The sequence below is a fragment of the Myxocyprinus asiaticus genome, chromosome 18 (genome assembly GCF_019703515.2).
Source record: "Myxocyprinus asiaticus isolate MX2 ecotype Aquarium Trade chromosome 18, UBuf_Myxa_2, whole genome shotgun sequence".
NCBI classification, from domain to species: Eukaryota; Metazoa; Chordata; class Actinopteri; order Cypriniformes; family Catostomidae; genus Myxocyprinus; species Myxocyprinus asiaticus.
This window is the reverse complement of record NC_059361.1, coordinates 1,271,578-1,284,456: the sequence shown is the minus strand read 5'-3', so window position 1 is coordinate 1,284,456 and position 12,879 is coordinate 1,271,578. Positions and strand designations below refer to the sequence as shown.

The 12,879-nt window shown below is 40.9% G+C and overlaps 1 protein-coding gene and 1 long non-coding RNA gene across 2 annotated transcripts in view; one reads left to right on the top strand and one right to left on the bottom strand.

The window, feature by feature from the left end:
* The window catches only part of LOC127456203 (protein-methionine sulfoxide oxidase mical3a-like), a 151,478-nt gene that overhangs the window by 52,801 nt on the left and 85,798 nt on the right, over window positions 1-12,879 (top strand). The window contains 10 exon segments of the mRNA XM_051724570.1: window positions 1,629-1,886; window positions 2,244-2,359; window positions 2,715-2,841; window positions 5,535-5,628; window positions 5,740-5,766; window positions 6,150-6,297; window positions 11,421-11,617; window positions 11,744-11,862; window positions 11,949-12,020; window positions 12,107-12,286. Coding sequence (XP_051580530.1) covers window positions 1,629-1,886; window positions 2,244-2,359; window positions 2,715-2,841; window positions 5,535-5,628; window positions 5,740-5,766; window positions 6,150-6,297; window positions 11,421-11,617; window positions 11,744-11,862; window positions 11,949-12,020; window positions 12,107-12,286 — 1,338 coding nt within the window.
* LOC127456223 (uncharacterized) overlaps window positions 1-12,879 on the bottom strand; it is a 567,953-nt gene that overhangs the window by 474,768 nt on the left and 80,306 nt on the right. The window lies entirely within an intron of this gene.

The following is a 12,879-nucleotide window of genomic DNA, read 5'->3' as shown; positions in this document are numbered from 1 at the left end:
AATTCCCACAGACACACATAAATATAATAAACACGAGTGTCTTTTTGTCAAGTTTTACCTTATTACTTCCTGAAACATACATATAACATAGACAGTGACAAATTGTAACTTACAGCAGACTATCCTGATTCAAACGAGCCCAAACACAAAATAATATGATGAGTAGATCTTGAGATATTCCTAAAAGTGTGTACATGGAAAGACGATGCACAAAAGGGCACTCAACACATATTGTGTGTGTGTGTGTGTGTCATGTGCACATGTCCGAGGACTTTGTGTGTGCGAACATACATCTACATATGTGCTAATCTAAAGGATTGGGATGCTCCTGAACACTTCATATTTCTGTATTTTGTAGTCTAATCCATTCATTTCCAATGGCCGGTCATTTTTGACCGGGAACACCACAGGTGTAACAAAGTGAAATCAAAGCTAAAATATTTCAAGAAAATGGTCCAGTTTCTTTTTTCAGATACCATATGTGAACAAAGTCAAGGAATTTTATTCTAATTGGTTTAAGTAAAAAAAAATAATTATAAATGAAGGCCTGGTTAAAAGTTTTTGCATCAGTTATAATGTCCCTAACAAAAAGAAAAAGGTGAAATCTGTTCATTTTAATCAAATCATCCCCTGGGTGATTGATAGGGCTAAAACGATTAGTTGACGTTGTTGACGACAAAAAAAATTGTCGCCAAAAATCTTTGTTGTCGAATCGTAGTTTGAGCTCATTTAACGTAACATGAAATCACATTAAACTCTAATGATGACGCATGAGAGCAGCACTGCAGTTCACGCCTGAGTGATGAGATGAAGAATTACACAGATCACAGATGAACTCTAAACTTTCCAAATAGCTTCAGCTGATGTAGATCACAAAGTATGAGGGAATTATAATGCAAAAATACAAAATAAGTAAATACATTGTGGAATAAGTGGCGCTGGAGCTCTTTAAAGGAAACACCCTGGCGTTACATCTTTAATGCAGTTATATTTAATGCATTAGAGCTTTATTAAAGTTCAAATAATACAGAAGCAGATTGTATAAATAACTACAAACTCCTGAAACGGTCATTTCTCTGAGCGGTCAGCGTCTCTTCTATGAGTTGTGTGTATGTCCCGATCTAAGGGGGAGAGATTGAAACTGCACCGGCTGATGCACACTCTGTCACGGGACGCTCATCCCTCGAGCGCACACGCTTAATGCAGCTAGATTATAACGTGATGACTCGAGACTTATTGAATCATAATATATGTGTCACTGTGCATTTCTTATCCTGAAGAAAATTGGGAATACACAGCTTTATTAATAAGAGAGAGTTTGTTTTTTTGTGAGTTAAAGATGGATTGAAGTGAACAGAAAGGTGAGAGAGGGTAGTCTTCGCCCCATTATACACAGCAACAAAATACGTTTTTGATTTGTTTTTGTTTTGGCTTGTTTTCCCAATATAAATATCCAGAACTCCTTTTTAAAAAAAAAAGATGCATTCACCTGAGAAACAATGATTAATTGTTGCAATAATCACCGAATAATCGTTCTAATAATCGTTAGATTAATCGATTATCAAAATAATCGTTAGTTGCAGCCCTAGTGATTGATTGATTGGTTTTTATGTCTCTCTCTCATACAGGACTACACAGACACAGAGATGCTGCTCTCCAGGGCAAATGTTGACCAGAAGGCTCTGCTCTCCTACGCCAGAGAGGCGGCCGATTTCTCCACCAACCACCAGCTTCCTACGCTGGACTTTGCCATCAACCACTACGGCCAACCTGACGTCGCCATGTTTGACTTCACCTGCATGTACGCCTCAGAAAATGCCGCACTGGTCCGCCAGTGCAATGGGCATAAGCTGCTGGTGGCGTTGGTGGGAGACAGTCTTCTAGAGGTGAGGAAACAAAGGAAATAGAAATGTTGTTGTCAGAGGGTTTGAGATTTATTATTAATGCCAACTCTAATAGAAGATGAAGTAGCTTCTTACAACAACTTCTGAAAAGACGTTTTCTCACATACATTTGAAAACCGCCACTTTAGCGTTGGTGGCAGTGGAAACATAACACACAATTATGCTGTCTAGACCAAAACCCTGCGGGTAGTTTTTCCATCGTTCTTCTTACAGTAGGTGACCGATTGCTAATGTGATTTTTACAGCCTCATTTATTACTCCGAGTATTGAAGTAACAAGTTACACATGTGTTATGACCAATGAAAATGTGGTTGTGTTTTTTTGTGTGTGTGTGAACAGCCATTCTGGCCAATGGGCACTGGAATAGCGAGAGGATTCTTGGCAGGGATGGATGCAGCGTGGATGGTGCGGAGTTGGGCTCAGGGAAACTCTTCTTTAGAAGTGCTGGCCGAACGGTAAGACTAGCACATTGCATACTGCGCACTATATACTGTATCAGCATTTCCTGCGCCACAGCAAAATAAGTTCAAAAGAGTTTTGAGTAACCCTTGAGTAACCCTGTTATTTGATGCAACGTTCTTTTTCTTCCTGCACTATTTTGGCTGCATACTGCAAAATCATTTCAAATTGCATGGGAAAAACAGCATGTTTGTGCTGAAGCAAAAGTGTTTTATGAGCAACTAGCTTATATTTAAGTCTCCAAGGTCCTGTCTTGAGATATCACTTATGGGGCAAAAGCCAAGATGAAGGGAATTTAGGTCTGATTTTGCAATGTTTTCTAATTTTGACCACACATCTCTTGGGTTTCAGGGAAAGTATCTATCGCCTGCTCCCTCAAACGACGCCCGAGAACGTGAGTAAGAACTTCGGTCAGTACAGCGTTGATCCAGCCACACGATACCCAAACATCAGCCTCCACCAAGTGAGACCAAACCAGGTGGGTTTACATGCAGCAATTTATTTATTTATTTGTATTTTTTCCCCTTTTCTCCCAATTTGGAATGCCCAATTCCCAGTGCGCTCTAAGTCCTCGTGGTGGCATAGTGACTCGCCTTAATCTGGGTGGCGGAGGACGAATCTCAGTTGCCTCCGCGTCTGAGACCGTCAATCCGCGCATCTTATCACGTGACTTGTTGAGCACGTAACTGCGGAGACCTAGCGCGTGTGGAGGCTTCATGCTATTCTCTGTGGCATCCACGCACAACTCACCACGCGCCCCATCGAGAGCGAGAACCACATTATAGCAACCACGAGTAGGTTACCCCATGTGACTCTACCCTCCCTAGCAACCGGGCCAATTTGGTTGCTTAGGAGACCTGGCTGGAGTCACTCAGCACACCCTGGATTCAAACTCACGACTTCAGGTGTGGTAGTCAGCGTCAGTACTCGCTGAGATACCCAGACCCCCATGCAGAATTTTAAAGCCTCTGCTCCTTTATATAAGTCCAGCCACAAGTTACATCTTTATTAATGCTTGCTCTTCAAACTTGCGGACCATAAATTGGGTGAAAAGTTCCATAGACTTGCACTGAAGGAGGGACCCATGCCGTATTTATAGACCAGAATATCATAGAGACTTAAAGGGGTTAGTTCTTGACCTGGTTCAGTAAGAACCTACCGAGCAACCACATCTAAACACATTTACTCACCCTTATGCCATCTCTGATGACTTACTTTCTTCTGAGGAACACAAACAAAGATATTTTGTTGGAGATAAGAGCTGTTTATATCCATACAAATCAAATCAATGGGCTCCAAAACTGTCAGTCTCCTAAAGGACATAAAGCCAGAATAGAGGTCATCCACACAAGTGGTTTAATCCATGTCTTCTGAAGCGATACGATTGGTTTTGGGTAAGAAACAGATCAAAACAGATCACTATTTTCATGATAAATCTTGACATCTGCAGTCAGTTTTCTTTTTGCTTACCGATACCGATTGTTTTGTTTACATGTTCGATAACCGATTTGCAGAACCCATATTTAATAATTGTTTTACTATAACGAAATAATAATTTGACTACAACAATAAAACATAGTAGCATCAGCCTATGAATATTTAATATAAGGAATACTATATAGACATCCCTACATACAGAACACACGTTTTAGATGACAAAACAACTTAACATTAATATAATTGTCCATTTTAATCTACTCTAGGGTCATAAAAGGTTAAGGTATTGTTTGTAAGGGGGCCTGGGTATCTCAGCGAGTATTGACGCTGACTACCACCCCTGGAGTCGCGAGTTCAAATCCAGTGTGTGCTGAGTGAATCCAGCCAGGTCTCCTAAGCAACCAAATTGGCCCGGTTGCTAGGGAGGGTAGAGTCACATGGGGTAACCTCCTCGTGGTCACTATAATGTGGTTCTCGCTCTCGGTGGGGTGTATGGTGAGTTGTGCGTGGATGCTGCAGAGAATAGCATGAAGCCTCGACACACACTATGTCTCCGCGGTAACGCGTTCAAGAAGCCATGTGATAAGATGCGCGGATTGACGGTCTCAGACACGGAGGCAACTGAGATTCGTCCTCCTCCACCCGGATTGAGGCGAGTCACTACGCCACCACGAGGACTTAGAGCGCATTGGGAACTGGGGAGAAAAAGGGGAGAAAAAAAAAAGTATTGTTTGTATGGTTGTATGATAGCTCACTGGAATAACATTTTAAGTAAAAACAATCATGGAGCTGTCAAGGCATTTAATCTTATTAATATAATAACAGAACTATTACTAATCTGTTTTCTTAGCCAATTAAATACTTACTGACAGGCTGCTATTTTTACTATACTTAAAACAGACACATATTTTGTGTCATTTACAAGGGTGATAATAAATTCAAAATGACAGTAAATGTTACAGTGAATGTTAATGTAACATCAGGAGTTATGCATGAGTGGATTTTGTTAAAAGCTGTGAATGCATATGGTGATTAAATTAATATTAGAACATTTCACGCGAGTTGGCCTAGCTATACACAACGCATAATTTAAATGAATATAAAAACGACTGAACACATTAATGTTTGTATTGTACAACATATATCCCATAGTTCAATGCAAGACACTATTTTTTTTATTTGATACAATCTGCAGCCTCAGTTGACAATGCATATAAACATAACGCTACATTAGGAAGTCTGTGCACTACAATCAAATAAAACTGTAAACTAAAAACACAAAACGACAATTCTGTTTGGATGGAGATGAAATGTACATCATTAAACATGAACATAATATGCAGAAATATTTCCTTAATTTCTTTGGCAGTGAAGTTATAAAAGAGAGATGGTTACAGGCTAAAGAAATTAATTTATACATTACTGTGCAATGAAATCGGTACATTATAAACCACTAGTATACACTCATAGGGAAACACCTTGTAGTACCTCGTACCTAAAACATCATGTAAACAGACTATCCGCTAAAAGGGCAGTAGAAAGTGATAAAACAACTTGTGCATTTCTGTGACTGGGGTAAAAGAAATGAGAAAACAGCGGCACACATGCACGTAGGGAACTTCGTAACTGCACTAATGTTATTAAGAAAATTAGAAGTCATGACAATTAGTAAAAATGCAGCCGAGTAATGTTCGATTAAAGCGTCTAATATCTGTAAATATCTGTCACCATCAGGTGCGACATCTCATAGACACCGGAGAGACCAGGGATTTGCACATTGACATGGAGAATGTGGTCAACTCTTCAACCCCTAAACTCACAAGAAACGGTGGGTAGATATGTTTCATCAGTATTGTGCACCGATTGTATATTTTCTCTTTTATACATGTGATAGTCTCAACGTAAACTCGTATAACTTGACTCATTATTTTCATCCTAGAACTTCAACTTGAGAAGCATTTGCAAGGTAACTGCGGATGCCTCAAATCCGAATGCATGATGCAATGTTTTTAAAGACTGAAAAAGAGTAGTCTGACATAGACTGGGATGATGTCTTTCAGTGCTTGTAGACTTAAGCGCAGCTGTTGCACTACTGTTGTTAGAATGCACTAACATTGACTAAAGGAAAATGAAAGGGACCGTTTTAACCGTTTCCGATGTTGTGAATGTCTTGAATGTTCCATAACCCCTCAGAAGAGAATGAAATGCACCTTGGAAGGTTTTCAGACCCTGGTGTGGTCATGTGACTAACACTGATATGAACACTGGTTGGTCGCTGGTGCGTTACATTGCTAAATGCTCAGATTCGCACTTCAGTGGCTCCGATTGACTTTGCTTTCCTCCCCTCAGAATCCATCGTGCGCTCCAGTAAGCTGCTGAACTGGTGTCAGAGGCAGACGGAGGGCTGCAGAGGTGTCAGCGTGTCTGATCTCACCACGTCCTGGAAGAGCGGTCTGGCCCTGTGCGCGCTCATCCACCGATACAGGCCAGACCTCATGTGAGTGCAGTATGCCACATGCTGATCCTAACAAAAGCCCTGTGTTATTATGCTGCTATATTTAGAGATGCTGGAATGGAGGACAAACACTGGAGCTGCAGAGATTCAGTTCAGGCAAAGAATGACAAAACTTCAGTTTGAGAGGAGATGGACGTTTGACGCCCTTTTCAAGAGAAAATAGTTTTAACAGATAGGAGCTGCACGTTGATGTCGCTCGTTTACAAAGAAAAAAGCTTGCCCAGCCCGCCCGAGAGCATTCCAAAGATGACCGCAGAGTGGACTGACTTGCCTTGAAAGGGGCTTTGATATATTAGCCAATCACGACCGAGTGCTGATAAACAAGCGCGAGTGACGGCCCGCCGTTGCCGTAGCAACCCAGAAAAGAGACGTGGCCGATGCAAAAGCCCAAACGCGACACCTCGCTCACGCCCTGCTCACGGAGTATGTGTGAATCCTGCGTACAATCGCTTACAACACCTTTAAATTAGAATCAGTTTTGTTTTTTCTACCCTTTGAAGAAAACTTTCACTATCATCATATGTTAATGATAGCTTTTGGGTAAAACAGACCACACTGGCATACATTCAGACAGCATTCTACAATTTTTTACAAAGTTTTAAATGTGATTTTAGGACATAGGTATTGTTAATGAAAGTCAGGTCGGGGCATGTTGTCACAAGTCATTTATCAATTACAATATTTGATATTGACGTTTTGATATTTTTGTACACTATCTTTTCCATTTTTGCTATTTATATGAATAATTTTGTGCCTCAGAATGTTTTACTTTCGAAGTTTGCAGCTACTGTGTTTTAGGCTGAAAAGCCTGTTTATTGTGCTGTTTAATGCAGGTGTTGATTTAAAGAGGCGTTCATTTTTGTTTGCTCGTTGAGATGGTGGGGGACACGTTCCCAGTGGGTTTCATGACAATTTCCGCTGTGACAACTTGCCCCTTAAGGTCAAGGTGTGTTCGATGAACCGTATCTTTGTCTTCCTGGACAATCACGGTGGAAATGTTCACTATTTTTTTTTTTTTTTTTTTTTTTAGTAGCCAAGACTTCGAGGTATGTGTCTATACAGAAATAGACTTTCGAAAATAAACCTACTCTAAGAAATATACACAGGAGTAAAAAGTGTGACAGCTAGCCCCGGTCTCCCATATTTAAAAAGTATTGTGTGGATGGTATAAGTGAAAATATCATTACCTTGAATGGTCTATTTAATGTCTTTGTTTTGTGGTATTTACTCATCACACTAATATCAGTGCATCTGGGGCAGTTGCTCTCTTGCAGTGGGGCAGAAGGGCAGGATCTCATGTTGCATCTATTCTCAGCGGCTGAACAGCCCCATTAGTATCTGACACACATACATTAGCATTATTAGAGCTAATGCTGAGTGACCTTTAAAAGCTTCTGTTTGTTCTGGTCAGCTGAGCTTCACTGCGTTTGTGTTTGTGATGCAGCATTAGTTGAATTCTCACCGGAGAATACTGGATGCCAGTAATTCCCTCCCTCACTAGCTCTATACAGACACTTTTCCTGTGTGTTTGCTTCAATTGGATATTTACAACAGTAAACACTGGTAGCACAAATAAAACCGTTTGACACATTCTGACACAATGAATCTGGTCCCACATAGCACACAAACACACACATTTAGTGTGTGTTACCTGTAGATACAGTGTTACATGTGGGATATTAGAACGACATTCAGCAGATGGTTTAGTGATGTTTCTGATTGATAAATGTTGGAATTTTATGTGGGAATTTACATAACCCTAACCCTAACCGCTTGTGTTCGTGGCATTCCAAACTAAAGTGTAAGAGCAGCACAGGTGTGTAAAAGAGCTCTAGGTGTGTCTTTTTCATTTATCCCTGTGACATTAAAGATTTTAGCCAGCAGGTGGCGACAAAAGACCATTTTTGTGTGCTATGAGCGAGTGGAGCTGACGCATATTTGAGTCAGCGTTGCCAGTCAGCGAGTGGTTTCTTTAAAGTCATCTGCAGTTGCCTCTCACTCCATGATCGCTACAACTGGAAAACACAGCTTCAGCATTAAAGGACACAACGGACGAAGTAATCACACATACTCAAGGTGCTTACCTACCGGAGTTTCCGCATTGGGAGCAGAATGTAGATGTAAACATTCAACATGCCGGAGGAGAGAAATGAACCGGTAACCACAAAATACTCTGGGAAGACCCCGCTCAGATGGCTATTGTTTTTACACAGAGAAAATAGGATGTATTTGACTAAAATGACATTATCTACAGCATGCTGATTAAAACTAAGGATGAGGAATAGGCTTATACAAATAGATCAGGTGGGGTTTATTCGGGGCCGTAGCTCTTCTGATAACATCAGGCGTTTCATCAATATCATGTGGTCAGTGGTGAATGAACAATCTCCGGTCGCTGCCATCTCACTTGACGCCGAAAAGGTGTTTGATATGGTAGAATGGGATTATCTTTTTAAGATTTTGGAAAGGTATGGGTTCGGGAGTACATTTATTGGTTGGATTAAGTTACTTTATAGACACACTGTAGCAGCGGTACAAACAAATGGATTAATTTCAGATTATTTTACTCTAGATAGGGGCACTCGACAGGGTTGCCCTCTTTCCCCATTATTGTTCTGTCTTGCCCTGGAACCATTAGCAGCTGCGATAAGAAAGGAGGAGGATTTTCCAGGGGTGATTGTGGGAGGTGTGGCGCATAAGCTTCTGCTTTACGCAGATGATATTATATTATTCATCTCCGACCTCATTAGATCTATGCCTTGCCTCCACAGAATCATTAACTCCTTTTCTAAATTCTCAGGATACAAAGTTAATTGGTCTAAATCCGAAGCTTTGGCTCTGACAGCGTACAGCATACTCTGGGCCTTCCAGTGGCCCAAACAGGGCATTAAATATTTGGGCATTTTATTCCCAGCAAATTTGTGTGATTTAGTTCATTTTGACCCCTTAATAAAAAGTTTTTCGAGTGATGTGGACAGGTGGGCTTCATTACATTTATCGATGATTGGGATGGTTAATGTTATTAAAATGAATTGTATTCCAAAATTCAACTACCTGCTACAGTCTCTCCCTGTAGATGTCCCCCTCTCTTATTTCAAGCAATTTGATAGGATAGTGAAGTCCTTTATTTGGAATGGTAAACATCCCAGATTACATTTCAGTAAGCTGCATAGGCCGATTGATAAAGTTGGGCTAGGCCTACCCAAGATTTTGTTTTATTATTGTTTATTCAGTCTCAGACATTTGGCTCATTGGTCGCTTCCACCTGAGAGAGCCCCTCCCTGGTTTTGTATTGAACAGGAAGCTCTTGCCCCTATCTCGCCTCTGCATAGCCTTTCTATCAAACTAACCAGAGAAGTTAAGTTACACCCCGTTATCTCGCATTTGCACGTGGTATGGACAAAAGTGTCCAGAGTGTTTAATTGGGATATTTATTTAAATGCTGCCTCGCATATGGGTGAACCCAAAGTTATATATTGATAAGTCCCCTTTCTGCTGGTCAGAGTGGATTGTGAGGGGGGTTAATACACTCGGTGACCTATATGAGAGTGGAGTGTTGAGATCCTTTGAAAATTTGGTCCAGCATTTCAGAATTCCCAGATCTCAGTTTTTTTGGTATTTACAGCTGCACCACCTGCTCTGTACTGTTTTTGGGAGTAGCATACACCCCCCTAAAGTAGCAGATTCTCTGGGAGAGGTGATTACTGCTTTTAGAAAAGGTCATGAGGCATCAGTGTATTACTCCCTGCTAATTTAGAGTCTGGGGATGGAACTTTGGCTTCTCTCAAGAGATTATGGGAGAAAGATTTAAACTTGGTATTGGAGGAGGGAGTGTGGGCTAAGATTCTAAAAAACAAAGTTTGCATGTAGAGATGCAAAGGTGCGTCTGATGCAATTTAAGATTTTGCATTGATTCTATTAGACACCCTCTAGATTGTATAGACTTGGTCTTAAAGTCACACCCACCTGCTGGCGATGCAACCCATGTTTTTTGGGGATGTGTTAAGATACAAACATTTTGGTTGAGGGTACAGAGATTTATGTGTGACGTATTGGGAACACAATTTTCATTTTGCCCCAGACTCTGCATCTTAGGTGATGGAGCGGTCATTAATTTTGGGGGTAGCCACTTAAAAAGTTGGGTCCAAGCCGGGGTTATGGTTGGAAGACAAATTATTCTTAGGGGGTGGAAGACGGCTGGGGCACCCTCATTTCATGAGTGGTGCGGGGTGGTGGGTGGGGTGGCAGCATTTGAGGAGCCGATTTTAGAAGTTTGGGAAAATGGGATTTGTTTAGTAGGAAGTGGGGTGGATATTTGGCTTTTTTGGAGGGTTCTCGGGGAGGGACAGTGGAGAGGGATTTTTTATGTGTATGTGCATTCTTGTTTTTTGAAAGTATATATATATATATATTTTTTATGTTATATTTTAAGTGACCACTGTAATGCGTGTTTGTGTCAGGTGGGGGGGGGGGGGGGTTGTTCAGGGGGAGGGGTTTAATTTATATAACTGATTCCGTATTTTATGTTGTGTGTATTTGTCTTGTAGATGGAATCAATAAAAAATTTTAATAACAAAAAAGGATGAGGAATAGAGTTAAACAGCTATAGCTTTACTGGTCATCTCTGCTTGGGAGGCGCGACAAACACAAGTAATCGCACATGCGCAATCGCTCTCTCTCTCAAACACACGCACATACAAACAGACACACACACATATCCTTGTTACTCCAATAACTTGTTACAAACAGCCCAAGCCATCTTTACTAAAGTAAAGTTTCTAAAGTGACGTTTTCGAATTGTTAACAGAGGATTGGGCGCATCTTCTGAATTAGCAACAGCAGATCCTGATCCGTCACGTAAGAAGTAGTTCCATGCACAACTGTGTTTTTGTGACGGCCCTCATTGTTTTGTTTACTTGTTTGTTGAACTGTTGTATGCAAGCAATATCACACTCAGAATCGTGCCGAATCACAGCTGTGCTGATGTAGGACCATATTGCACTCTTGCTCATGTGATATTGCTTTATTATATCCCCTAAGCATTTGCTGATTAACATGATTATGCATTATAGTAATGTTCGCTGCTTTGTCATTGTGTCTTATAGTGACTTTGACTCTCTGGATGAGAAGGATGTGGAGAAGAACAACCAGTTGGCATTTGACGTGGCTGAAAAAGAGTTTGGGATTTCTCCCATCATGACCGGGAAGGAGATGTCTGTTGTGGTGGAGCCTGACAAGCTCTCAATGGTGATGTACCTCAGCCAGTTCTACGAGATGTTCAAGGACACTGTGCCACCTGTTGGTGAGTTAAAACACTGCACTGATGCAAGAGACAATGTGTGATTGATTATGGTATTTTAAGAGAATCACAACGCTCATCCATTGAAAGTTTGTTGTAGTTTATCATTCATATTTTTTCTTGTTCTAGAAAATCACAACCTGAGTCCTGAGGAGAAGGCAGCGTTGTTTGCCAGCACTAAATCACCCATCTCATTCCTCAGTAAACTGGGTCAAAGCATCGCCATCTCACGCAAACGAAACCCAAAGGTAGTCAACCACAGTTTCTGTTTCACACTGCAGGATTATTTGGTTCTTTTGGTCCTAAATACTCAACTCCTCAAAATCTCTTATAGGACAAAAAGGAAAAGGAACTGGATGGATTGGGGAAAAGAAGAAAGACCAGCCAGGCAGGACAATCAGAGGATGTAAGGCAAAAGTTTGGACCAGTAGATTCACAAAATATTGAGTTTGTGTTTGTGAAACACTTAATTTCTGTTCTTTAAAACGTCAGGATGAGATGCTGAGGGTTCATCTAGACGACAGGCCCTCTTTAGCGACAGCCCTGACAGAACGTAAAATCGAGTCTGCTGCAGCAGCTAACAACAACAACAGAGTGAAATCGATGGCCACACAGCTGCTAGCAAAGTTTGAAGAGAACGCTCCAGCACAGTCTACTGGACTGAAGAGACAGGTGGGCTGGAGTTTGAACATCTGTATGTGTGTGAGGAGTTATTGCACAAAATTCACTTTTTTACCCCCCCCACATATTTGGTGACTACTATGGGGACATTAAATGAAAGACACAACTGAATGACACAATGGTGGATTATACCCAAAGTGACAATTGAATTGAAGGCTCTTCCTTAAAATATTTTGGTTCTGAAATGTGATGGCAGGCCAAGAAATAACAGCAGTTTGTTGTGGTCAAGTAGGTTTTAACAATGCAAATATATTATCTCCTAAAAGACGAGACAGTGTAGGTCAGTCTAAAGGCCGAAACATAATCTATGCAAGTATATGAACGCAGATGCGAGCACTTAGCCTCCATATTGCCAGTGAGCAGTCCGGATGAACATGCTTAACAGGTTTTCTTGCGTTACTGTGACTGTAACTAACTTCAGTACTCAATGGGGTCCTTTAAACGTCTGTGCCATTAAACTGGATGTGTTGTATTTAGTTGCTACAAATATATTGACTTTAACTTACTTGCTCAGTAATATTCTATTCAAACTGTTGCTCCATCATGACATGAGTTAACATGAAAGTAGTGGTCGTACTCCCACG